Source organism: Leuciscus leuciscus (assembly GCF_965113295.1).
Source record: "Leuciscus leuciscus genome assembly, chromosome: 3".
NCBI classification, from domain to species: Eukaryota; Metazoa; Chordata; class Actinopteri; order Cypriniformes; family Leuciscidae; genus Leuciscus; species Leuciscus leuciscus.
In genome coordinates this window covers 30284990-30310186 of record NC_138727.1, presented here as the reverse complement: position 1 = coordinate 30310186, position 25197 = coordinate 30284990, and the positions used below count along the sequence as shown (strand labels likewise).

The window sequence follows — 25197 nt, the reverse complement described above, 5'->3', positions numbered from 1 at the left end:
ATCCTCACTTACCTGCCCTCTCCAACATGCAGTCATCACATCCATTTCTGACCATTTAAAACAATCCTGAAACAATTGCAAAGTCTCTGTATCTGATCAACCAGCAACCAGAGACACAAAAGGAAGTTACACGATCACTCTGCTCATGTTAACGGTTCCTTAGAGAAATGGCTGCTCATTCATTCAATACCAATTCAAGGAGATACACAGATTCACCGCCGCACCAGCTTGAATGTTTCAGAACTCCATTAACCAATGTTCTCTTCATAAACGGCAGCTATAACAAGACTATTTGAAAGGCCTGACAGGTACTTCCAGCTGAAGTTTCAGAGCTGCCGCGGGAATGGCCTGATGAAAATAATTTAAATAATCCGGAAAACAAAATAAGTCTACTGCAGCTCAATCTGAAGAAATGAAAACGCTTCCCCTCACATATCTCTACACCCAGAGTACCTTACACACAACTCTACTGCTCAGCATTGGGAGGGGATTGAGACCTCCCCCTCTCTTTCTCTCTGTGAAACAGCTGCATGTCTCTGGTAGCGTGCCCAATCACAGGGTTTAATCCCTCTCACCAGCAGACCAAGCCGCCATCAGCTATAAAAGACCCTCTCGTACCACTTCTCCAATCAGAATGTACATATGCTTCTCAGCGGCCAATCAATTAGGTTAGTTTCTGTGACCTTCTTTCCACTGGCCAATAAAGTTGAGGCCAAATGCAGATGATATTGTTTTCTGATGCTTTTTCTGTGGTTGTGGGAAAACACCCTCCACCGTGGGGATGAATGATATCTAGGCCTTGTATTTATTGTTTCACCCATTAATTTAAAGAAAAAAGTTAGTTATAAGGACAAGAATTTTAAGTCAGGTTGCGTAACTTGCGTTACCCCCTAACATCAACTTTGATTATTATTATGCCATGCTTTTTCTAACAGGACAGAGATGGGCAGATTAAGAAACACAAAGTCAGAGAGACAAATAAAGATTTCAATATGCAAAGAATATGCAATGGAATGCATATAATGAAGACAGGAGAGAGTGGGGAAGGAAAAAAGGGGTATATGTGATCTGAAAGATCAGCTTCTCTTTCTCGAATCATTGTCTACGGCAGATGCATATTTATGATGCAGAGAGAGAGAGAGAGAGAGAGAGAGAGAGAGAGAGAGAGAGAGAGAGAGAGAGAGAGAGAGAGAGAGAGAGAGAGAGAGAGAGAGAGAGAGAGAGAGAGAGAGAGAGAGAGAAAATGAACAAAAATGGGAGAGATCTGCAAACAGCCGAGGCTCAGGCTTCGATAAAAAGCATTAAATTCCCTTTGAAGTCTTTTTTCCTTTCTGTTCTCTCTCCGTCTGTGTTTGAGCAGAGAGTCTGTGTCTCAGCAGTCTGCAGTGAGTCCATCCAGAGTGAACAGGAAAGCAAACACTGTTTGAGAGATCTGATGAAATCATGAGGAAACCAGAGTGGGATTTCAAGAACATCTCCGCTACAGTTGTCTAAATGCATAATGCCTTTGTCTATTCTAATGTCATGACAAATATACAACTTAGATGACTCAACTTTATTTAAAGAAAAAACTAACCCTAATTAAAATGACAAACTCATTATTTAATGCCACTTAAAACCGAAAAATTCTGCACTATTTCTAGGTCACTAGAAATTCTAGAGATCACATTTTGCATACTAAGAAACTTCACAAAGAAAATACTAAGAAAATTAATTCAAAATAGCTATTCCTGTAAACATTTCATATACATGTAAACTTGAATATACTTACTATACTACAACAATTACAAGAAATAATGTTGTAATGCAGTACAATGAACTTCAGAAAATAATAAACCGTATCAATTGGGCCATTGCACAAGCTTCATGGTTTAACAAAAGCTCACACATCCTTGAAAAATCAAAGTGGCATCAGATTTAAATTCTTATTATTTAGTAACTCGACATAACAAAATGCTCTTAACCCGCAATTCCCTGCACCAGAAAAAGCATCTACATTGGTATGACAACATGGGAATTTCAATCACATGCATAATATCTATTCTCAAGAATAAATTAAAAAAGTTAGTCAATACAAAGTCTTTTGTTAGCTAATTAATGTTTAAATGTAAATGTAAAAAATACATGGCTGTCTATGCTGCATCTACAAACAGATTTATTAAAGCGATAGCTGACCCCAAAAAATTCTGTCAGTACTTACTGACCCTCATGTAGTTAAACAGCTGTATGATTTTCATTCTTGTATGGAACAAAACAACAACAACATTTTTTTTTTATATATATATAGAAATGTATCAGTTTTGTTCCCACAAAACTGTTTGGCTACCAGTTTTCTGCAAAATATATTTTGTGTTCTGCAGAAAGAAAGTCATACAGGTGTGGAATGACATAAGGGTGATCAAATTTTATTTTTTGGGGTGAAATATCCCTTTTAAAATAATACTGTTTTATCACAAGGAAAGTAAAACTGTCTGTGATTCAATATATATTAAGGGACTCACTAGTGTTACTAAACTACTTGTAAAACAAACACCAATTTCACACACAAATTGTGGCATAAAAACAAAATAATAGGTAAATGTGTTTCAGTTTTATATAAGAGCTCCTGAAATGTCCTAAAAAGAAATTATGTAAGTGATGAGCAGCCATTTCTTCAGGGAAGCAGTGACAATAAGGCATCCATACAAACCAACACAAACACAAATGTAGCTAGCAAAACCCAGCACCTCTCTACAAAATATCCTGCCAACCACTAACTGTTGTATTTAAGATACACATTTCTTAAACGAGGAACAAAGAATCTTTGTAACTTTATCACTTTACATTATGAAAAACACAAACTCCTAAACATTCTACCAAGAATCTGTGAGCGCTGACAACTGACCATTAAAACTAGGAAACCTGACTGAAATAAAGTAACAAAATACAATAAATAACACATACGCCATGTTTTCTTGTCACAGAAAGGTAATGTAGGGTGTTATTATATAATGTATAATAACATTATAGACCCTTTGGACTGGATGATCTGATTTCAACTTTAAATGGCAAACATATAAAGATGGCAGCAAAGAGAGAAAAGAAAACAGAAGATACAACACTTTAAAACTGAAAGAAGGCAGTGTGGGTGGAGCAAAGTGTCAAGTCTGGCTAGAGGACTGAGGTTAAAAGGCATTCTGTGGACACATAAACCAAAAACATGCAGATAAAGGAAAAAAGAAGCAAGCGAAAGAAGGTGTCACCTTGGTCAGCAGGTGAGAGGGTTTTCCTGCAATGTTTTTCAGAATCAGAGAGGTCTCCCTGTCCAAATACGAGTGCTTCAGGGTGCAGGGAAAAGATAAACAGAGATTAATCAGTGCAATGATTACTGTGATTTAAAAAATGATAGAAATACATACTTGATTGTGGTAAAGCATAGAAAGTGTGGAAGCACCTGAGCATCGATAATTCAAAATCAGAAAGAGGTGGCATATAAAAGTGTGGAGGGAAAACAATATATAAAAGAAACAGAGTCTTGTGTACTTCTTTTAGTCCACAACAAAATATTGTGATCACAGTTCTCTTATGCTGAGAACACACTGTTCCTGAGGTCCTTTTGTAACCAAAAGGATGACATTATGAATCCTGGAATTATCACAGGTGTGCTAAGACCCAGTATTTTGAGAAAGAACATCCTGTGTACACATATCCTTTACCCCAGCCGTACACACACACACACACACACACACACACACACACACACACTTACAGTCCTTTGATCCACCTCCCCCTCCTGTGAGGCGAAGTCAAGATGCCGTCTGGTAGCTTTACCATTGGCCCTTCGCAGTAAGACATGCTGGGAAAAGGGGTGGGGGAGGTAGTGACATCACATACAGAAAAGGTGCAAACATAAACACATTAATCATGCAAGCAGACAATGCAAAATGATGCATGCACAAGCAAGGGTCAATATATGCTGTTACTCTGGTAAAACATTATGAATGTTAGGGTTTAATACAATCTAATCGACAATATGCTGCATATACTGTTGATTAGAACAGAAAATAATTTTGACTCGTGCCTCAGTTTACAGTATTGGACGTACAATGGAAGTCTATGGGGAAAATTCTATTTTTGTTAATGGGATAGTTCACCCAAAAATGAAAATTCTGTCCTCATTTACTCACCCTCATAAGACTTTGTCTTATTTTTGAAAAACAAATGAAGATATTTTTTAATATTCTGTCATCATTTTAGTCCATCCACTAAAAGACTACGTGGTTTAGCCCAAATCTTCTGAATTGATTTATATAATGAACAAATTAAATTTAGGCTTTTATTCACATATGTGACCCTGGATCACAAAACCAGTCACAAGTCGCACAGGTATATTTGTAGCAATAGCCAGCGATACATTGTATGGGTCAAAATTATCGATTTTCCTTTATGCCAAAAATCATTAGGATATTAAGTAAAGATCATGTTCCATGAAGATATTTTGTAAATTTCCTACCGTAAATATATAAAACATTTATTTTTGTAAGTGAATGCAGCACAATCGCGAACATAAATGGACAACTTTAAAGGCGATTTTCTCAATGTTCAGATTTTTTTGCATCCTCATATTCCAGATTTTCAAATAGTTGTATCTCGACCAAATATTGTCATATCCTAACAAACCGTATATCAAGATGAAAAAAAACCGTATAAAGATGTATAAATCTCAAAAAAAAAAAAAAAAAAAAGACCCATGTGACTGGTTTTTGTGGTCCGGGATAAACATTGATCAAAGCACATGCACATAGAGCACATGAAAAATAGTAAACAGAAGCTCAACTGTATACTTGCTTGACACTTGAGATGGACAAAAATGATGATAGAATACTGTATCGTGAAGGTGAGTAAATGATGACAGAATTGTAATTCTTGGGTGAACTATCCCTTTAATGGGCTTGTATTTAACTGTCAAGTTTTCAAAATGATCCTTTTTGTGGTGAGCATTCAGTTCTAGGCAGATTAACTTTTATTTATGCATTACCAATGCAAATCCTGTGGGTGGGAGTGAGTTTGCTCCATGTTATCAATGCTTCGCAGATAGTTACGTCATGTCCCTTCTCTGGTATCCTTGCACATGCTGTGCAAAAAATACTAGTTTATGTGGTCATGATAGTTTTGACATATTTTAAGCAATTTCAGCACATCAGTTTCACTGTTTGACATGTATAATTCAAGTCTTTTGGCATTACTTTAGAAACAGTATGTATTTTAACATTTACTGTGCTGCTCTGCCTAATCAGATAAAACTGTATTTTCATATCTTAACTGTAAACATGCTTTTTGTTTGTTTAAAAAATATATTTTCAGATATTATCCATTTTTATTTATTTATCAAAAATAGTTTTTTTATAGGTCAAAAAAACACTTTAATTTTCTCATAATATACATTGCACATCACCACATTTCTCAAAGAGTCTAAAAACGGTTTGTTTCAGTCAGTCTAAACTTATTCTTTCTGAGAGCTACTCTGCTCTGATTGGTCAGATAGCCAAGTCTGTCGCGATTGGTCTACCGCTTGCAGTGCATGGCAGAAACGAAACGCCCATTACCATATCTGAATTTTAACTCCGGAGGCTTCCTCAGTGCTTATATACACAGCGATACAAACGATGCCGTCGCTTTTTCCCATATCAATTTCAGCGTGAGTCCTCATCCTTATGAAGTGTATGCAAAGTGGATTCACAGCAATGAAAACAGTGTCTTCTTGACATGTCAACAACACAAACCAAACTCTTCTAGGCCTCAGCTACATCTAGAGTGCTTGAGGGCGGGTCAAAGTAGACGTTGTTATTGGGCAGCCAATGAAGACCATAGGCTGGTATTATGCAAATTTGTTAGACTGGATTCAATGACGACTCGTTTTGGCAGTTCAGAATTACTTCTTGCTTTTAGGAGACAATAACTTAATTTGATGTGCACTTTGATCTTTTCAACTTTGCAGACCTTTTACATTCACAAACAGCTAGCTATATTACACACTGCATGAAAGGTAATATTAAAAAAGAAAAGAAGCAGAATAGGGGCACTATAACTCAGTGGCTTGTCTTTAACAATCCTTAATCCTCTCCTCCATTGTTTCATTCAATACCAGGGGTTTTCAACCTTTACAGACCAATGGACCCTGTACCCCATCCCAATCAAGCAACCTAGAGACCCCACATATACACTCTTAGAAAAAAAAGGTTCAATGGACTTCTATATAGAACGCTAAAGTTCTTCGCTCAATTTTTAAGAACCCTTTATGCCGAAAATTTTCTATATAATAATACATATCTTAATTGTCTTAAATTATGGCATAATACATTCATGTTTGTATTGAAAGTATTGAAATTTTAAAATAACTTATGCTTACAAGCGGTTTTATAAAAATCGAAAACAAAATGAACTATGCCTGACAGAACCCTTTAAGGTTCTATACAGAACATTTTATTCTAAGAGTGAAAAATATGCTTTTTATACTGTATATCTTCACTGCAGCAGCTCTTCACAGAGCCCATGGGTCCACAGAACAGTGGTTGAAAACCCTTGTTTCATATTAATATAGAGGACAGAAGCCATCTCATCAGTTGCTCCTACAGAACTTTTTTTAGTGTAAGCATACAGTACAACAACAAAGATGTTACTAAAACAAACACATCATGCATTTAAATGAGTTAGAGTAGAGTAGTCATGTAGCAAAGCAGGTGTTACTGTCACACTGTAATGTTTACAGTGACCATGTAAAGCACAATGTCTGTCACGTGATATTTTCATGCAAGATTGCGACGGGAGGATTTGTGCACGCATTCTCTTTCACACGCAGACATGAAATCACATTGTTCCATCTGTGAAACAGCGCTAGTTTACATCTAAAACCGCAGTGTGCATTTATAGCTTAGTAAAGTATCAGGGTCTGTACATCCTGGTGCAGATGAGCAATGCTGTGGTTAGAAGAGTGGCGTAATAACATCTCTGTTTTATCAGATTTCCTTCCCAGGTTCTGACAGCAGTACTGAAGAACTATAAAAGCTGAGTGTGCGTACTTTTGAGAAATTGGTTGTATATGAGTGTCTGAGCAGTAAGTGGGCAGCCAAGAGATGACTCAGCTTTAATGATTCCATGGTGAATTCAGTGAAACCTCCATCATCACATTTCCCAAAACCACAATACAGACTTTGCCCTCAACAAAAGAACAAACAACTACTATGAATAGAACTGTGTGTGTGTCTGGGTCACAGGGAATGTTGACAGTCCAAGTAAAGAGACCCTCTTTGTTCTAAACGGTTTCGTGAATAACAGGATAAACATTTTAAATGGTCAATGACTCTTTGTTTTTTGGTAGCAATTAGACTGACAGGAAGACATTTATTCAAAATAGAATGATGATTTTTCCTGACTGAAGTTGCGCAGACAGGAAAATAATTTTAAATGTAGATTTTCCCCCCCTCTTAAACGCCCACATATACACTCTAACATCCACATTAAGAAACTCCTAAATAATTACTGGCAACTCTTTGGTACTAAACTAAGTCAACATGAAATCCTATTTAGTTTGATGCACTCTTATTTTCAATTAATCATATGTGTTTTTACATGAAACATACATTAGTCATTGTAAGCTTTAATAAAAAATAAAAAAAACCTTCTTAAATATTTTTCTTTTTAAAATATCAAAAAGCAGTTTTGTTCAAATATTTTTTCCCAAAGAAATATTTCAAAAAGATTATGTTAAACTACTAGAAAACTGAATTCAATCTTTCATTTTAATCTTCAAGTGAGACCTTTTCTTTATTATATCATCAGGATAGAAATTTGTGACCCTATTTACACAAAATGAATTTTAGCTCAGAAAACAAAAATTATCACCATAGAAGAGGTGATTAAAGTCATTGTTGTATTAATTGCATATTTAATGTATTTTTTTTTTTATAATTAAAGGTGCATTCAGTTGTTTTATTAGCTAGCCTTAGCATCGCTGTTCTTTGGGTTCTACAAGTAATGATGTTAGATGTACTGAATGCACCTAGATCTGAAAATGTAAATGTAATAAAGAAGCATCGACAACATTCATGTTGACTTTGTATTTGGAATCTCTAAACTGGAGTTGTGAGATTAGGCTACACTGTATGTGGTAAAGGGACCAGGCCCGATTTATACCATTATCCCTGTGCTGACTGACAACAATGCCTCTCGATCCATTTCTTTTGTGGATATTTCTTTTCTGGTGTTGTGCTTCAGATTTAAGCCCCTCATATCTGCTTTCAGTTTTCATCTCTCACTCTGCTGAAATTTCTCTCAAAGGTTCTCACAGTGAGAAGCTCTTCTATACCTCTGGTCTTCTATGGACATGCTGTCATGTTAACTGTCCAGTCTAAGTGCTAGCTATGAAATAATTCAAAATGAAAAAGAGTGGGAAAAAGATTTAATATCATTTTTGTGTGTGTTACCTCTGTGCTAGTCTGGCTTTGGCTCTGATTCTGTGACTGTGCCTCATTCTCCTGCCCTCGGATATCCAGAGAGTCCATGCTGGATGCCGAGGCAGAGTTGACGCTTGACCTGGAGGAATGACCGATCGAGCGCACTTCCTGGTCGCTGACCGTACCAACCGATCCTGTACGGCGATGATGCGAGTTAGAAGGCGGGTGTGAGAGAGTGGCAGATGAATATGAGGAGGAGGACGACGAGGAAGATTCAGAAGTCTGCTTTGCTGCCTCGTCCATGCTCAGGGATGCCTTTTCTAGCTGAGCAGTGATGTCATCCAGGGAAAAGTTGGAGGCCAGGGGCCGTGACTGGCCGCTGCCACCACGTACGGTGGAGGCGGGAGAAGCTCGGGTGCTGCTGCTGGTGCTTCCTCCGCTGCTGCCCCCTCCGGTGTGTTTGGTGCTGGCCGAGCGGCCTGTCGCTCTCTGTCTAGATTTGGCGTCTGAGGTCTTGCTCATGGGTTTGCTGAGCTCTTGTTCGATTGAACACAGGTCAGCCATGAGAGCGTCCAGGTCCACCGTCTCACCCTGGTTAATGGCTTCTACATGGATAGATAGAGGACAATTTGGATTCATACATATACTAATGTTCAAACATTTGGGGTCAGTAAGATTTTTTTACTTTAAGAAAAACTTTATTTTACTTGTTACTTTTTTTACTAAAGAAATTAATACTTTAATTCAGCAAGGAAGTCACAATAAAGAAATGTATAATGTTACAAAAGATTTAGATTTCAAATGTTTCCTGAGCACCAAATCAGCGTATTAGAATGATTTCTGAAGGATCATGTGACACAGAAGATTGGAGTTATGATGCTGAACATTTTTAAACTGTAACATTTCACAATATTACAATTTGACTGTATTTTTAATGACATGAATCCAGCAGTGGTGAGCATCTTCCATAAACATCCAAAAAAAAAATCTTACAAACCCCAAACTTTTGAACAGAACTGAACTATAGCTACAAATATTTTGCTGTTATGATGGTGGTTTTATGATAATCCATGAAAATTGCAGTATGCCGAAACACCACCATTTTAGATACACGAGAATGCATTGTGAGTGATAAAGAATGTTGAGTAAACAGAGGTGGTGTGTGTCTGTGTGTAGTCTAACCATTGATGTTGTACATAGAGAAACGGTAGGAGAAATTGGCAAGGTTTGTTTCCTGTCTGAGAGGAGCTTTTTGCACTTTCTCAGGACGCCCATCATCCAAACTCTAACATTAGAGAGAAAGAGAGGGGGCGGGGGGATTAGGTAAGAAGAGACAGCTAAATCATGAATATAATCATCAATACAATACATCCATACATTAAAATAAATGAAAATAAAGTATCTGAATTAAGGCTGTCAATTTATTAAGAATTGTAATAGAATACTACATTTTGGTCAACATTTTTTTTTATGGGACTGGTCACAGCACTTGCATATTGCTGCCCTATTGTTGGTTTGATTGCTTCTATTGCTCTCCTTCTGAACTGAGCTGGACGATGACATCACTGTTTTCTCCTGAGCGGCTGTATAGATAAATGAACTAAATTAATAAACATTTTTACAACAAAAATGAACCATCACTTAACAATAACCATCAACTTACTTAAGCCGGACTATGGCACTATTTTCTTCTAGATCTGCTCTACAGCCGAAACAAACTTTGTTGCATTATTTTCCTGTTATCTCTGTAAAGCTGCTTTGAAACAATCTGTATTGTAAAAAGTGCTATATAAATAAAGGTGACTTGACTCCTTAAGCAGAAAAACGTCAATTCATAAATTATATTAAAATGCCCATGCACTTATATGTTTTTATTCATTTACATAGCTTGTCCATGTCTAAAACAAATTTTTTTTTAAATCACTTTGAGGAGATGAATTTAAATAATCTTGTTTCAGCTTATTTTGATGCTTGTTATGTCTTATTTTAAATCATTTTAATTCATCTTCAGGCCCCCTTGAAAGTCTACTCTGCTGAGGTCCCCTAGTTGAATAATAAAAAATAAAAAAACATTAAATGACAGGAAAAGTCATCTAAATGTAAAAACAGGGGAAATAAGCATGTACAAATAAATATCCAATATTGACCTAATTAATTACATTAATCAAATAAATTGCATATATAAATATTTTCATAGAAAAGCCCACAAAGTGAAGATAATAATCATATTAAAGATATAATACATCACAATGTCACATTGAGTCTGAGAGTGTCACCTGTGTGAGTTTGTCCAATTCTCCCAACCAGGCGCCAAACATCTTGTCCAGATCCTGATCCTCCTTATCGCTGTCTTCTTCAGCAGCATGATCCAGCTCATCATCTGATACCTGCTCCATATCTGCTGTAACACACACACACACACACACACACACACACACAGTTACATGATACAGCAGTCAATGAGGACTCAACCAGTGTGCCATGTCCTCATCAACATGTCCAAACATACAGAACATCACATATATCACACTCTGCTGACAAAGCACACCAACGTTTTAAGATTGACTTGTTGGGTTTGATGCGTCTTATCTACACTATTAGGTTTTGATTCATTTGAGGTGTGATCTGAAGAATGACGCACATCACAGGTTGTCATGATGATTTTGCTTCCACTTATGTAACCCTGTGTATGATATTAATTTCGCTCACCCTATTTCTCCTTATCTCACATCACCATGGCAACCCTCAAATCTTTAAATAGGGTTGTGATGACACCTTCCAATCTGCATTTGACACTGCAAAAGTCTGGAATATTGATGAAAAATATGCCAGTTTTCCCCATTATCTTTAAACATGCTGCTCTGTCAGACACCTTGAGTAGTAATCTCTGCGTAAAGTCAGTCATTATTATTTCAAGGATGCCTTCTGAGAGGGTGTGATGTAGTTGTTATGGAAACCTCAGCTCTGTCTCAAAGACTGGCATAGTTGCTATAGCAACCCTCTCTAGCTCTCCCACTATCAGTTTTCACCCCCCCCATCATTGCCGTAACAACCCCTGCTGTACCTTCCGCTGTATTTTCTGATGAAAATGATGTTGATTCCTGACTTTATTAAAATTCCTCAAAGTACTTCTGTATTATTATTTAAGTTATACTACACTGCATCAAACACATAGACATGCACATTAGCACACACAGATCAACAAAACACGGTAATTTGACTTCGAGATCAACACTGTTTCAATGCATTGCAATGAAATCATATTTTCTCTAGATATAGAGTAAATACTATAATCAAGGGAATGCTGGGTGTGTTAGTAATGACCTCAATAGAATAGAGGTGTGAGGGTGTAAGGTGATCGCCCTCTAGTGGACAGTAAAGTAACTGCTGTACAGTCACAACAACTGGGACTCAACAAAAACACTCGACTCAGCATGCCTGTAAGCATGTATTAGGCTTTTCATGCTGAGTCAGAGTTGGGTGAATGGATAAACCATGAACTTCGTTGAACAACCACCAGATGAGTCACAAACCATGCAAAGATGCATATGAATGACAGCCAGTTTCACTATCAGTTGGAGACACCATTATCAAGAGACAATCAATATTACATGTAATATATATTATTACACAAATTATATATGTATTATTACACACAACGTGAGACTGTAGAAAGCTATACAGACCATATCCTCAACTCTCTCATTTCATTTTCCATCTTTTTCACTTTCTCACAACTTGCATGCCTTATGGGGACCCAGAGTGCAGAGATGATCCCTCAGGGATTCTGAGCTCACCTTAACCCTATAATGACCCCCTTCCCTCTTAGATCCAACAAGGGTGTGTCTGGACTAATGCATGCACCAAGCTTTATCTTAGCTTCAACACAAAGTTATAAAACATTTACATAGAAAACATTTAGATCAGAAATCAGAATATTCAAGTGAGCCATGTAATAAACTACACCAACCAAAGTCAAAATATACACTACCGTTCAAAAGTTTAGGGGTAGAAGTTATTTATGCTCACCAAGGCTGCATAAAAAAAAATACAGTGATTATTTTTACAATTTAAAATAACCATTCTATGTTTATATTTTTGAAATGTAATTATTTCTGTGATAAAAGCTGAATTTTCAAAAGCCATTATTCAAGTCTTCAGATCCTTCAGAAACCATTCTAAATTATGCTGATTTGGTGCTCAAGAAATGGTTCTTGTATATTATTATCAATGTTATCGATGTTTTAAGAAAAAACATGATACATACTGTATTTTCAGGATTCTTTAATGAATTCAAAGTTGTTTGCTGAGCATTTTATTTAAAAACCTTTTGTACATGATGTCTTTACTGTCCCTTTTATATATCTTAGGCCACGATCACAGCAGCAAAATGGTTGTCAGTCCCGTATTCAAGTCCTTAATTCGGTTACTTTCACATACAGTTCAGTAATGGGAGTTACAATTATATAACCAAACTCGTAACACCCCCAAAAAAATCACGACTCACAACCGCATTCTCGGAAAACTTGCGCTGTGTGAATGCAACCGGACTGGACAACTTGCGATGGAGATATGAGCGGTGTGTCATCTAAAGGTTCTAGATCCAATCTCTGTTTTCCACCGGATCAGTTTTGTGTTTTAAGGCCAATTCACACTGCAGAGACAAACAAGTCTGCCGTTGGATTTAGAATTTTATGAAAAATAACTGTCATGTTCACACTGCCCCAACAGACACTGACTGAACATGGCCAGTCAGGTGAAAACAAACCCTGACCAACAGCAACAGACGCCGACAGGGGCAATTCAGACTGTCTACATCAGGCCTTTTTGGGACTGGGATGATAGTGGCTGATTTAAGGCATAACACTGATCCGACAAAACCCAACAAACGCGTTTGTTGGTGTTTGTCTATGCGGGAGTGAATTGGCCTTTATGCATTACTCGAATGCTCCGCTCTCCATCCAGATATAAAAGCTGCAGTAGGTTAATGAAGATTTGGGGGATGAACTCACAGCTCGATTGGACTCTTGTTAGGCCTATAAGACTTTTCAGTTTTATGGCAACACCATCCTTGACATTACTTTGGTCACTGTGACTCTGGTTACTAGTAAGACTCACGTTGCACATTCATACAGACAGTATTTGAGACACTACTGTAAGTTACTGTTTAAACGGGACATTTCGAGACTCACTTGTTAATGTAATTCTAACAGCTCATTGCAATGGACTATAATGGTTAGTTATGTCGTTTAGATCTTGAGTAAAATAAACGTGAGAACGTTTTTTAGGGGTTCTTGAGATTAGCCTGACTTCATAAATATCATACCAACCCCATCAAGGTAGCTGTACTAACACACAAACAAAAAACAAACTGAGAGTCAGTAGCTATGTTTCCATCCACCTATTTATATGCACATTTTGGGATATTGCATAAAAAAAAAATGCTGGATGGAAACGCCAAGATGTGCATATATTCTAAAAATGCACATTAAAAAAATGTATGCGCTTAATTGAGTCGGATCTACCGAATAAATTCCTAGATGTGCATCAAAAAAGACATGTGACTTTGCAATGTAACTGCATAACTAGACCAACCAGTGGACCGATTTCATTGCACAGCATCTGAAGTGCCCTTTTGGCCATTCTAAAATGCCTAAGCAAAGTCTGTTGTCAAAGTGGATCGGTTAATTAGTACCTCCCAGAACTGTTAACACAACTGCGTTCCCAAACAGCAGGCATCCGCCTCAGAAAGCAAGTTCTGTGTTTATTGCGTTTTGTCTGTGTGAGGAGTAATATATTATATTATATATACACAAACATTATTATATATATTGTGGCTTCTCCTACTGCATCAGCTTCCATATTTCTCAGTGATATGTATCACCAGTTTATCAGAAAGTGACTATTTTGTTCTCTTCGACTTACTGGTTGGAAACAGTGCTTTATTCGCAAATGTTTTATGCAGTATTCCAATTATGTGCATAAGTTAAATTTGCAAATTTGGATGGGAACATAGCAAGTGTTTGGGTTAGGAGATTCCTGGTGTTTTCTAACTTCACAGTCCTGCTGACAGACCTCAGATTGGCAAGAGACACTAAACTGAATGTTTTTACCATTACTATTATGAGATGGTTTTAGACACCCCAGGGCGAGCTGCATCTTTCAGGGTTTGCATATGCAAGTCCAGTGACAAGATATAATCAGTCACACACGTTCTCATAGGTTCAGGTCAACAATGTGCTTAATTCAGTAGATCGAATCTTCGAAGATATAATTCCAACCCTCCTGTTCTGTCTCACTGCTTTCAGATCAGCAGGATGCTAATGACCCCTTCAGTCACTCTACTGGGAACGGTCACAGTTCTGCATAAAATAGTCAAGCACAAAGAGGATAAATAAAAAGAGAGAGAGAGAGGGAATGAGAGGGGAGAGTGTGGGACAAAAGGAGATTTTGCTGAATTATTGACCCATCGAAAATAAAATAAAAAATGCAGACGGAAATTAGAGAGGTGTGTTATCTTGGCACCCTGTTGCTTAACAGCTGCTGATTTAATCTCTCTCTCTCTCTCTCTCTCTCTCTCTCTCTCTCTCTCTCTCTCTCAAACTGAATTGTGCCATTTAAAGAATAATAATATATGGATAAAAATGTAAGACCCTCTGTGGTGAAAATCAATTTTTTTTTTATGTTGTCTGTATGTGGTGTTTTTAATATGCTTTAAAAGGAACCAGTTGTTTTCTATGTCACAAATATGTACAAAAAAAAAAATGTAACCAATCACGTCAACGTGCCGGCGGGCTTTAGCAAATAATTAACTATGCTGCGAGGAGTCTCAAGAGAAGCCAGATTATCCTGTTATATTTTTCTGTTGCTATGAAAAATCAGGTACATTTAGCAATATAGCGAGTGAATTATGTATATGATGTATATTACGATTTTATGATGAACTATATGCCTTTCTCCACTGACGTTCTGAGTTGTTCAAAGCGTTTCTAAGGATTCAGATTTTTAGAGGGCAGCTGTCTGACTCTAAGATGGTGAATGGGAACATGGTTTGTGTAACATTAGCAACACATTATTAGCTGTTTGATAATGTAGTCACAACGCTGGTGTGAGTGAGAGGAGGCGGGGTTGGGGACTAATATGCATATTCATGGTTCCGCATATACTAAATGAAGAAAGGGTGTAAAGTTACATTCAAGCTATTTTAAGGCATGAATAATTTTTTACACAGGAAAAAAAACTTTTAACTATGTAATTTTGATGATCAAAGATACGTTTTAAGGTATAATGTTATTGACTACAGGGGGACTTTAAAAGAATATGATTTCCATAAAAAGTCGAAAATGTTAAATAAGTATGTTTTGTGACGGTGTGATGTGGAATGCTTGATGTGGAATGCTTTACGAATCTTGTCTAATCATAAAATGTTAATTGAGAGTAGAACTTGCTAACATTTGTAACCGGCTCCTTTAATGATTCATTTCATTAAAATGAATGATCCATATATATTGATATGATATACCCCAGAACTTTTATAATGGGATATACAGACTTGTAAAAATGCATATAGTTATGCATATAGTTATTTTAAAATATTTATAATAAGGGATAAACTCAATTAATTAATATATTATAAGCTTTCCAAAACACAAAGTAAATTGTTGTGTTGTGTTCAGATGTTGTAGACATGTACTTGTGACTTGTGTAAGAAAGTGAAAGTAATAGATTTGAGAGGAGAATAAAAAGAGAGGAGGAACAGAGGGAAAGACAGGAAATGTCCAGGATGTGCAGAATTCTTTATTTCCCCCGCGAGCTGTTCTGTCAAGGCTCTCCCACCACCCTCCAGCAGCTGTTCTCTGACTGACACACACACACACACACACACACACACACACACACACACACACACACACACACACACACACACACACACACACACACACACACACACACACACACACACACACACACACACACACAATGAGGCTGAATATGACATCATGGCTGGCCAAGGAGGAGGACAGGAAAAGGAAGAGGGGTGAACAGGCTACCACCCTTTTCCATGTGCACAATCCCACTCTTTCAAAAACACACACGGTGTCAAAGCAAAGCAACAAGACACACTACAGCTGTCACCTCTTGCTCAAACACACAAAAGCACAAGTGTGCATTGCTACATGAGCTTGGCCACAAATAAACACACACGCACACAAGTGGCATGTGTCCTAATGTTATTATTCGGCATTACCCAAACACAAGACATATGGGGTTCTGAGTGCCATTCAAATCTAATAAATCACTTTCCAGCAGATGCCAACTTCTGAATTAACTTAACACTCGAGCATAAAAGGAGAAATGTGTGTGTGTCGGATGTTCGCTAACATTATACTGCTGGTCACGCATTCGGAACTTCTTTTTATCCCTAAGCGAAGAATGGAAAAGAACTTCGCTGTGAGTATATCAGGGCCTTTATGATCCACATTCAGCACTGTCATATGTTTTGAGAGCATAAGACTTTATTACATCATTGTGATTCCACATTGAATTGATCATATAAATTAAAGCAGAAAGAAAAGAACCCCTCCTTCTCCACTGACACAAATCCATTCTCTCTAAATCAATTCCTTTTCCTAATTTTTCAGCTCTCTACATTTTTCCAAAATAAAAACAAACTCTGCAGAAATTAAAGCAGCTTTTTACTGACCCACTTCATTTGAATAACTAGTAGTAACAGCCATTCTAACACAACACTCTTGTAAATGCTTTAAAAACACACCAGTCATTATGTGACCAAAACCCTACCTGTGACCTTTGAACATGTCACATTGAGACATTTAAAGAACAAGTTACTGTACTGCCAAACAAATGTCTGATTGTAATCTGCATGGGTCGCAATGACTGGATGTTTCATTAAAAGAGGTTCAAATTTGGGTGGGTAGAGTGCGGTGGGTATTTTTAGCTCTGCTTTTTCCCAGATCTGTTCTTCAGCTCTTGTCATGCATTACGCAAGGTGAAGAATTGGCTCTGTGAGGGCATGTGAGGGAAAAAAGGCGAATGTACATCATATTAGAATTACATGAAAAACCATGCGTGTGTTTGAAAAAAACTATGCATCGCTACTATCTCTCATCAACCCCTTCATGAGTACAAAAACAAATCATCAGATGATAACAAAAATCTGGATGCAACATGAAAGATTTATTGAGAATAGCATGTCCGTCCATTAAGAAAACGTAATATGTTTAACAAAAAACAAAAACAAACTAACAAAATAATTCTGACATAAAATAAAAAATGTGTTACTAAAATGTGTATTTTTGTGTTTATGTGTGTGGCCAATAAAAATATAGGTAGATCAAGAACAGATACGATATACTGGCCTGTCAAAAAAACCTTATTGTCGAGACCTGGTAATGAGCAATTGAATGAATAATTATTAACTTCAGTAGAGTGACAAATTAAGCATCTGGAGCTGAAGACACTTTAAAATCCATCACCTCTCAGTGTAAAGCAAACAGCTGAATGTGGCTCACACCCTAGCCAGAAATAGCATCATATCACATGTGCTGAGCAATTGTGAAGCTCCAAAAAAAATCTTCAATTAAAACATTAGATGCTTGTGTGTGTGTGTGTGTGTGTGTGTGTGTGTGTGTGTGTGTGTGTGTGTGTGTGTGTGTGTGTGTGTGTTGCAAGATGGTCTCGGAGGGAGGATGGCATATGACAGCATTCCTTTATAGTGCAGTGGGACACAGATCAGCTCTAAGGAAGACAGAAAAAATCAAGTATCTTAAGAGGAGAGTGAAATAGGGGACAGAGAGAGAAGAATACAACCTGAGGGATAATTCACCCTTAATTTAGTACACAGATACACAGTTAAAATCACTAGTATGAGACATTCAAAATACATATTTGGATACTTTTTTTCCCGTCTGCTGTTTTCCTGTACCCCACGTAATAAATATATTATAAACTATCATTAAGTCTTTAGCTGACGTAGTTGTTGAATCACTCCGTAATTGCTAAAATAAGCCCAAAAAACACTCCGTGAGGGCATGACTCCACACACATCTCTGACGTGAAGTATCCAGCTGAGTCACATGGCGGGTATTGATATGAGTTATAGAGGCTGTTGACAGTGTATTTGAATACATTTATATTTAATTTACACAGTGAAGACTATGCAGTTTTTTGTACATTTAATTACTTTATACAATTTTTGTAGTATTTCTTATTTCTAGTGCAAGTTTTTCAGTTAGGTCCATTTCATTTGTGTCTTTGTTCTATTGCTTTTAATTCGTTTCTTTGTTAACTTGTCGCCGGTAAGCTTGAAATATATTTTTTTACTTAGTATTTGTTTTTTTGTGATATTGAAATTGCCGATGAGCATTAAGAAATTTCAATGGTATCAAAAAAAATTATATCATAAAAACATTATTTAAAGCAAAAATAACTATATTGTGATACATATCGTTATCATGAAATAAAATGACTCATATCGAGACCAGATTTTGATCACCCTAACTGATGCTTATCGGTCACGGAGTTCTGGACTCTCGCCAAAACTTTAGAGAGAGTTCCACATGTAATACTCATTTCATAGGCTAAGATGTTAGCCAATCATAGCAGTAGGCGTTTACACTAAAGTCGCACAGCAGACACGCCCCTTCAAACAGAGTGTTCCCAAAAGATAGGGCTGAAATCAGGGTAGACAGTGGAAAATATATACAGTGGGGAGAACAAGTATTTGATACACTGCCGATTTTGCAGGTTTTCCTACTTACAAAGCATGTAGAGGTCTGTAATTTGTATCATAGGTACACTTCAACTGTGAGAGAAAGAAAATCCAGAAAATAACATATGTATGATTTTTAAATAATTAATTTGCATTTTATTGCATGACATAAGTATTTGATCACCTACCAACCAGTAAGAATTCCGGCTCTCACAGACCTGTTAGTTTTTCTTTAAGAAGCCCTCATGTTCTCCACTCATTACCTGTGTTAACTGCACCTGTTTGAACTCATTATCTGTATAAAAGACACCTGTCCACACACTCAATCAAACAGACTCCAACGTCTCCACAATGGCCAAGACCAGAGAGCTGTGTAAGGACATCAGGGATAAAATTGTAGACCTGCACAAGACTGGGATAGGCAACAGGACAATAGGCAAGCAGCTTGGTGAGAAGGCAACAACTGTTGGCGCAATTATTAGACAATGGAAGAAGTTCAAGATGACGGTCAATCTCCCTCGGTCTGGGGCACCATGCAAGATCTCACCTCGTGGGGCATCAATGATCATGAGGAAGGTGAGGGAGCAGCCCAGAACTACACGGCAGGACCTGGTCAATGACCTGAAAGAGAGCTGGGACCACAGTCTCAAAGAAAACCATTAGTAACACACTACGCCGTCATGGATTAAAATCCTGCAGCGCATGCAAGGTCCCCCTGCTCAAGCCAGCGCATGTCCAGGCCCGTCTGAAGTTTGCCAATGACCATCTGGATGATCCAGAGGAGGAATGGGAGAAGGTCATGTGGTCTGTTGAGACAAAAATAGAGCTTTTTGGTCTAAACTCCACTCGCCGTGTTTGGAGGAAGAAGGATGAGTACAACCCCAAAAACACCATCCCAACCCAACCGTGAAGCATGGAGGTGGAAACATCATTCTTTGGGGATGCTTTTCTGCAAAGGGGACAGGACGACTGCACCATAGTGAGGGGAGGATGGATGGGGCCATGTTTTGCGAGATCTTGGCCAACAACCTCCTTCCCTCAGTAAGAGCATTGAAGATGGGTCGTGGCTGGGTCTTCCAGCATGACAACGGCCAGAAACACACAGCCAGGGCAACTAAGGAGTGGCTCCGTAAGAAGCATCTCAAGGTCCTGGAGAGTCTCCAGACCTGAACCCAATAAAAACATTTTGGAGGGAGCTGAAAGTCCGTATTGCCCAGCGACAGTCCCGAAACCTGAAGGATCTGGAGAAGGTCTGTATGGAGGAGTGGGCCAAAATCCCTGCTGCAGTGTGTGCAAACTTGGTCAAGAACTACAGGAAACGTATGATCTCTGTAATTGCAAACAAAGGTTTCTGTACCAAATATTAAGTTCTGCTTTTCTGATGTATCAAATACTTATGTCATGCAATAAAATGCTAATTAATTACCTAAAAATCATACAATGTGATTTTCTGGATTTTTGTTTTAGATTCCGTCACTCACAGTTGAAGAGTACCTATGATAAAAAATGACAGACTTCTACATGCTTTGTAAGTGAGAAAACCTGCAAAATCAGCAGTGTATCAAATACTTGTTCTCCCCACTGTATATTTTTCTAAATTATGAAAATGTTGACATCATACTACCATTACAAGTGCACCTCCGAAAAGTTCATGATCCCTTTAAAGACATTTTTAAACCATTTTCTGAACAGAATAAAAACAGAGGGACAACTGGAGAGGGTATTTCTATATACAGAGTTCACAGAGTTTGTAATGAAATGAAAGTGAACACTAAGTCACTTGAACAACTGATCAAAACAACCCTGAGCCAAATGTCGGCTACCAAAACTACAACCTCAGAGTCTACACTGTTATTCTGAGGATGGATTCTGATAGTAACAAGACAACTATGAATACTGGAGGAAGGTGTTAACTTATTTAAACATCCAGGAATGAGTCAAACACCTCTGAAGTACATTTGTCAGCTGTCAATCATTGTGCTTCATTGTGGCATTTCTAGGTTAAATTTGTGTACAGTCATCACACACAGAGGTAAAAAGGAGTTTGTCACATACAAATTCTCTCAAACAAAACCTATTTCAGGCTGACAATTTTATTTTTATTTCCTTCTCTTCAGAACAACAGAACTTGTCTTAGTCGAGAGAAAGAGAAAGATAAGGCATATACAGAGGGAAAGGCAGCAAAAGAGAGAAAAACAGAGTGAGAGACAGTGACATGGTGTCTTAAGACATTTCATTAGGGTGTGGGTTGATTCTCACTTAGCACTTGATGTCATATCCTTTGGCCAACCAAACAGTACACAAAGCACACACAGCCGGTGGCCCAATGAAAGGGCTCCTTTCATACAGGAGCCACACAAGTCCAAAGTTCGACACGCAAAAAGGTGTGCCACTTTTCCGTAGTCTGACCTTCACTCTGTCTGACACAGTGAGCCAAAATGTTCAAGCAACAAGGAAGAACTGAAACTCCAATGACACATAATCATATAAACCTGTGCCAATTCTGTGTAACCACAATCTGTAGAATCCATTATGGTCAAATGATCAAAAAAGGTCACCACAAAGTCATTACACGGACATCTTCATAGGGTTCTTTACATGCTAAAGAAATGTTCAAGTGTAATATCTGGAGGACTTCCAGCAAACATTCAGAAACTTTTAGGAAACATTCATTTCGGGCTGAAACAAGGATGTTCACAAACTTCCAAGGAACTTGATTTTCAGAACATTTTACTTAAAAATCGGACCTGATACAAATGCCCAAAATGGCCTGGAAACAACCTACATACAATACAAAATTAACTAAATGTGGTCCAAAGGAGAAGTTATGGGAAGAATAACAACTTTTATTTTGTTGTCTTTGTGAAGCTTCAGAAGACTTGGAATGTAGCACACAAGTCGTAAAAGACTACATCAATGGTGGGGTGTTTTGTCATTTTTAGAGCTTAACAGCTTTGATGATTGTTCTATGGAAAAATAATAATAAATAAATCGATGTGATGATTCTTAAAAATATCTTATTTTTGGTTCCACTGAAAAAAGGAAGTCATATGGGTTTGGAATAATATAAGGGTGAGTAAATAATTACAGAATTTTAATTTGTTTGGGTGAACTATTCCTTTAAATAGAGCTCATGTGATGGACAAACTAATATAACAGCTAGTCATAGGCGGAGGGTGAACCAACTGGGTGAGGCTAGATGCGATTCCTCCTTAAAAACACATTTAAATAGAATGTGAAGAAATAGATATGTGTCGTCTATCAACAACCTACACCTACCAGCATAAACAAACGCTCATGTTATTAAAGTGGTTATGTTCATGGCAGCCAGTTCGAATAATAAATAGCCTAACCATTGCCTATGCAGCAAAACATACGTTTTCTTCAAATTCTGAATGGATTATCGCCTAGAAAGCGTCCATAAAAGTGCTCCCTTTATAATCAATAAGCTGTCACTCATCTTTAATCATCGCAATCTCATAAAGTTTTGCTAATCGATTAAGCTGACTGTACAATGAATATCTTATTTAGCCTACAAAATGTCTACACTTTTTTGTTACGAGTTAGTTCACTCAAAAATGAAAATTAGCCCATGATTTACTCACCCTTAAGTCATCCTAGGTGTATATGACGTTCTTCTTTCAGACGAATACAATCGGAGTTATATAAAAAAAATTCCTGGCTCTTCCAAGCTTTATAATGGCAGTGAATGGCTGCTTCTGTTTTTAAGTCCATAAAAGTGCATATATCCATCATAAAAGTGCTCCACATGGCATCTATCCATCGTAAAAGTGCTCCACATGGCTCCGGGGGGTTAATAAAGGCCTTCTGAAGCAAAGCCATGCGTTTGTGTAGGAAAAATATTCATATTTAAAACTTTATAAAGTAAAATAACTAGCTTCCGGCCAAACGAACATACGGATTCGACTTAAGTCTAAGCGCAACTTATGCGAGTAATGCGATGTACTGCTGATATTTACGCGACGCCATGACGCACTTCGCTACTTCTGACGTCACAAGTTGCGTAAGTTGAGCTTTAGGCGTAAGTAGACTGCGTATGTTCGTTTGGCCAGAAGCTAGAATTTTACTTTGTAACGTGTTAAATATGAAAATTTTTCTTACACAAACTCATCGTTTCACTTCAAAAGGCCTTTATTAACTCCCCGGACCCGTGTGGAGCACTTTTATGATGGATAGATGCACTTTCATGGACTTCAAAACAGAAATGGCCGTACGACGGTTCCTACGCTACGTCCTACGTCATACGCCGGCATCCATCTCCCGTGAACGCGTGTTGACCGTTGCCGGAAGCCAGTTATTTTCATTTATAAAGTTTTAAATATGTATATTTTTACGACAAAACCGCACAGATTACCCACAGAAGGCCTTCGTTTACCCCCCTGGAGCCGGATGGATTACTTTTGTGAAGGATGCATGCACATTTTTGGGACTTGAAGGAGGTGGACCCCATAACTTGACATTATAACCACTGAAAGATCTAAGACATTTTCTAAAATAACTGAAAATGTGTTAGTCTGAAAAATGATTGACATATGCATCTCGAACGGCTTGAGGGTGAGTAAATCATGGGTTTAATATCATTTTTGGCCGAACTATCCCTTTAACTCCGATTGTATTCGTCTGATAGAAGAATGTCATATACTCCTAGGATGACTTGAGGATGAGTAAATCATGGGCTAATTAAAATTTTTGGGTGAACTATCCCTTTAAATTATAATGAGAGAATTTGGGTGTGCAGATCTCAGCACTGGACAAAAACTCTGGCGTTTTGAGTGGTGAGGGGATTCTAACTTAAACACGTCTAATTGGCCATTGCGTTGAAGACATCATCAGATATGTTTGTGATTGGATACACTGCTCAATGCTATTTGTATTAGTTTAGAAGCTCTCAAGAGCACAATCACCAAATCTGTTTATGTTTATCAGTTTATGAAGATGAGAGCATTCGCAAGAGTGCAGAATTCAGTCAGAATTCAGAGTTCAGCTCGCGCACTGAACAAAACTCCTGCGTTTCAGCGATTATTAATCGTAACGCCTCTGATTGGCCATTGCATTCATAAGCTCAACAGTCATGTGTGATTGGTTATAGTGCGTAAAAAGTAGATGATACATGAGCAGATCTAAATTGAATGCCGCAATCGACACTTTTCATTTAATTTTAAGTTTAAAATGTTTAAAATTTTTGGACCAAGCCCCCGTTAATTTTTTACCCATGGCCAGGGGGTTCCAAGGCTTTACACACGATCCGCCTATGCAGCTAGTCTTGGAATTTATACTGACACCCGAAGATGTGAAGGCAGCCTCATGCAAAATAAATGTATTCCATGAGCAAAAGTGTTCAATAATGAGGGTTACTGAGATAAAGTGAGAAGTATTCATCTGGTCATATTAACTTAATATGTCAGCTCCCATGAGGCAACCAGCTCATTTGAAACACTTTTCATCATCTTTCATCAGAGCTTTTGATGCAAGTCTTAAAACAGAGGGTCTGCCTAATGAACACTCTGTGCTGAAGAGTTCAGAACCTTCAACAATTGATGATTTTGATTGGTCCTTAAAATAACAGACTTGGTTTGAGATTTTTTATTCCAGTGGAGGAATAAAAGTAGATTTAAGTGGTTCCATGAACTGTATCCTCCAGATGTTCTATTCGGCTATTCTTTCTTCCACATCTGCCACATCCTGCCTGAAACAAAAACCAAAGGCACATGCTCACAGATAGTGCTGACTGTCGGGTATCCCCCTCGCTTTGCTCTGTGTGTATGTGTGTGCAAGTGTCTGAAATGCAGTTGTGTACAGCTTCAGGGCAAGATGAGCAAGTAATCCCCTTCACTGGGGTCCCAGGTGGTCTTGAAATGTGAAGCCTATAAGTCATACACACGCACACACACCACCATGAACCAGTCAGCAGATAATGCAGGTTCCGTGCATGCAAAAAGCACCTGCAACATACTGCAGAGTCTGAAATATATACATAAGAGGAAATATTAAATATGAAAAAAAAGGGTACTT

General features: G+C 37.8%; 1 protein-coding gene and 1 long non-coding RNA gene across 7 annotated transcripts in view; one reads left to right on the top strand and one right to left on the bottom strand.

The window, feature by feature from the left end:
• LOC309495675 overlaps positions 1-7938 on the top strand; it is a 295015-nt gene extending 287077 nt beyond the window's left edge. Inside the window, exon 2 of the long non-coding RNA XR_014204782.1 lies at positions 4312-7938. This is a non-coding gene — a long non-coding RNA (uncharacterized lncRNA). The remainder of the gene's footprint in view (positions 1-4311) is intronic.
• Positions 1-25197, bottom strand: part of raph1b (Ras association (RalGDS/AF-6) and pleckstrin homology domains 1b) — a 56593-nt gene that overhangs the window by 13627 nt on the left and 17769 nt on the right. Inside the window, exons 3-7 of one of the 6 annotated variants that reach the window (XM_082165358.1) lie at positions 10709-10833; positions 9615-9717; positions 8463-9037; positions 3749-3835; positions 3243-3317 (exon numbers count right to left, since the gene is read on the bottom strand). In XM_082165358.1, the coding sequence (XP_082021484.1) occupies positions 3243-3317; positions 3749-3835; positions 8463-9037; positions 9615-9717; positions 10709-10828 (960 nt within the window). In that variant the 5' untranslated portion in view covers positions 10829-10833. Of the gene's footprint in view, positions 1-12; positions 3150-3242; positions 3318-3748; positions 3836-8462; positions 9038-9614; positions 9718-10708; positions 10834-25197 lie in introns of those variants that run through there. The other 5 variants (XM_082165357.1, XM_082165359.1, XM_082165360.1 and 2 more) reach the window with 5 other exon arrangements.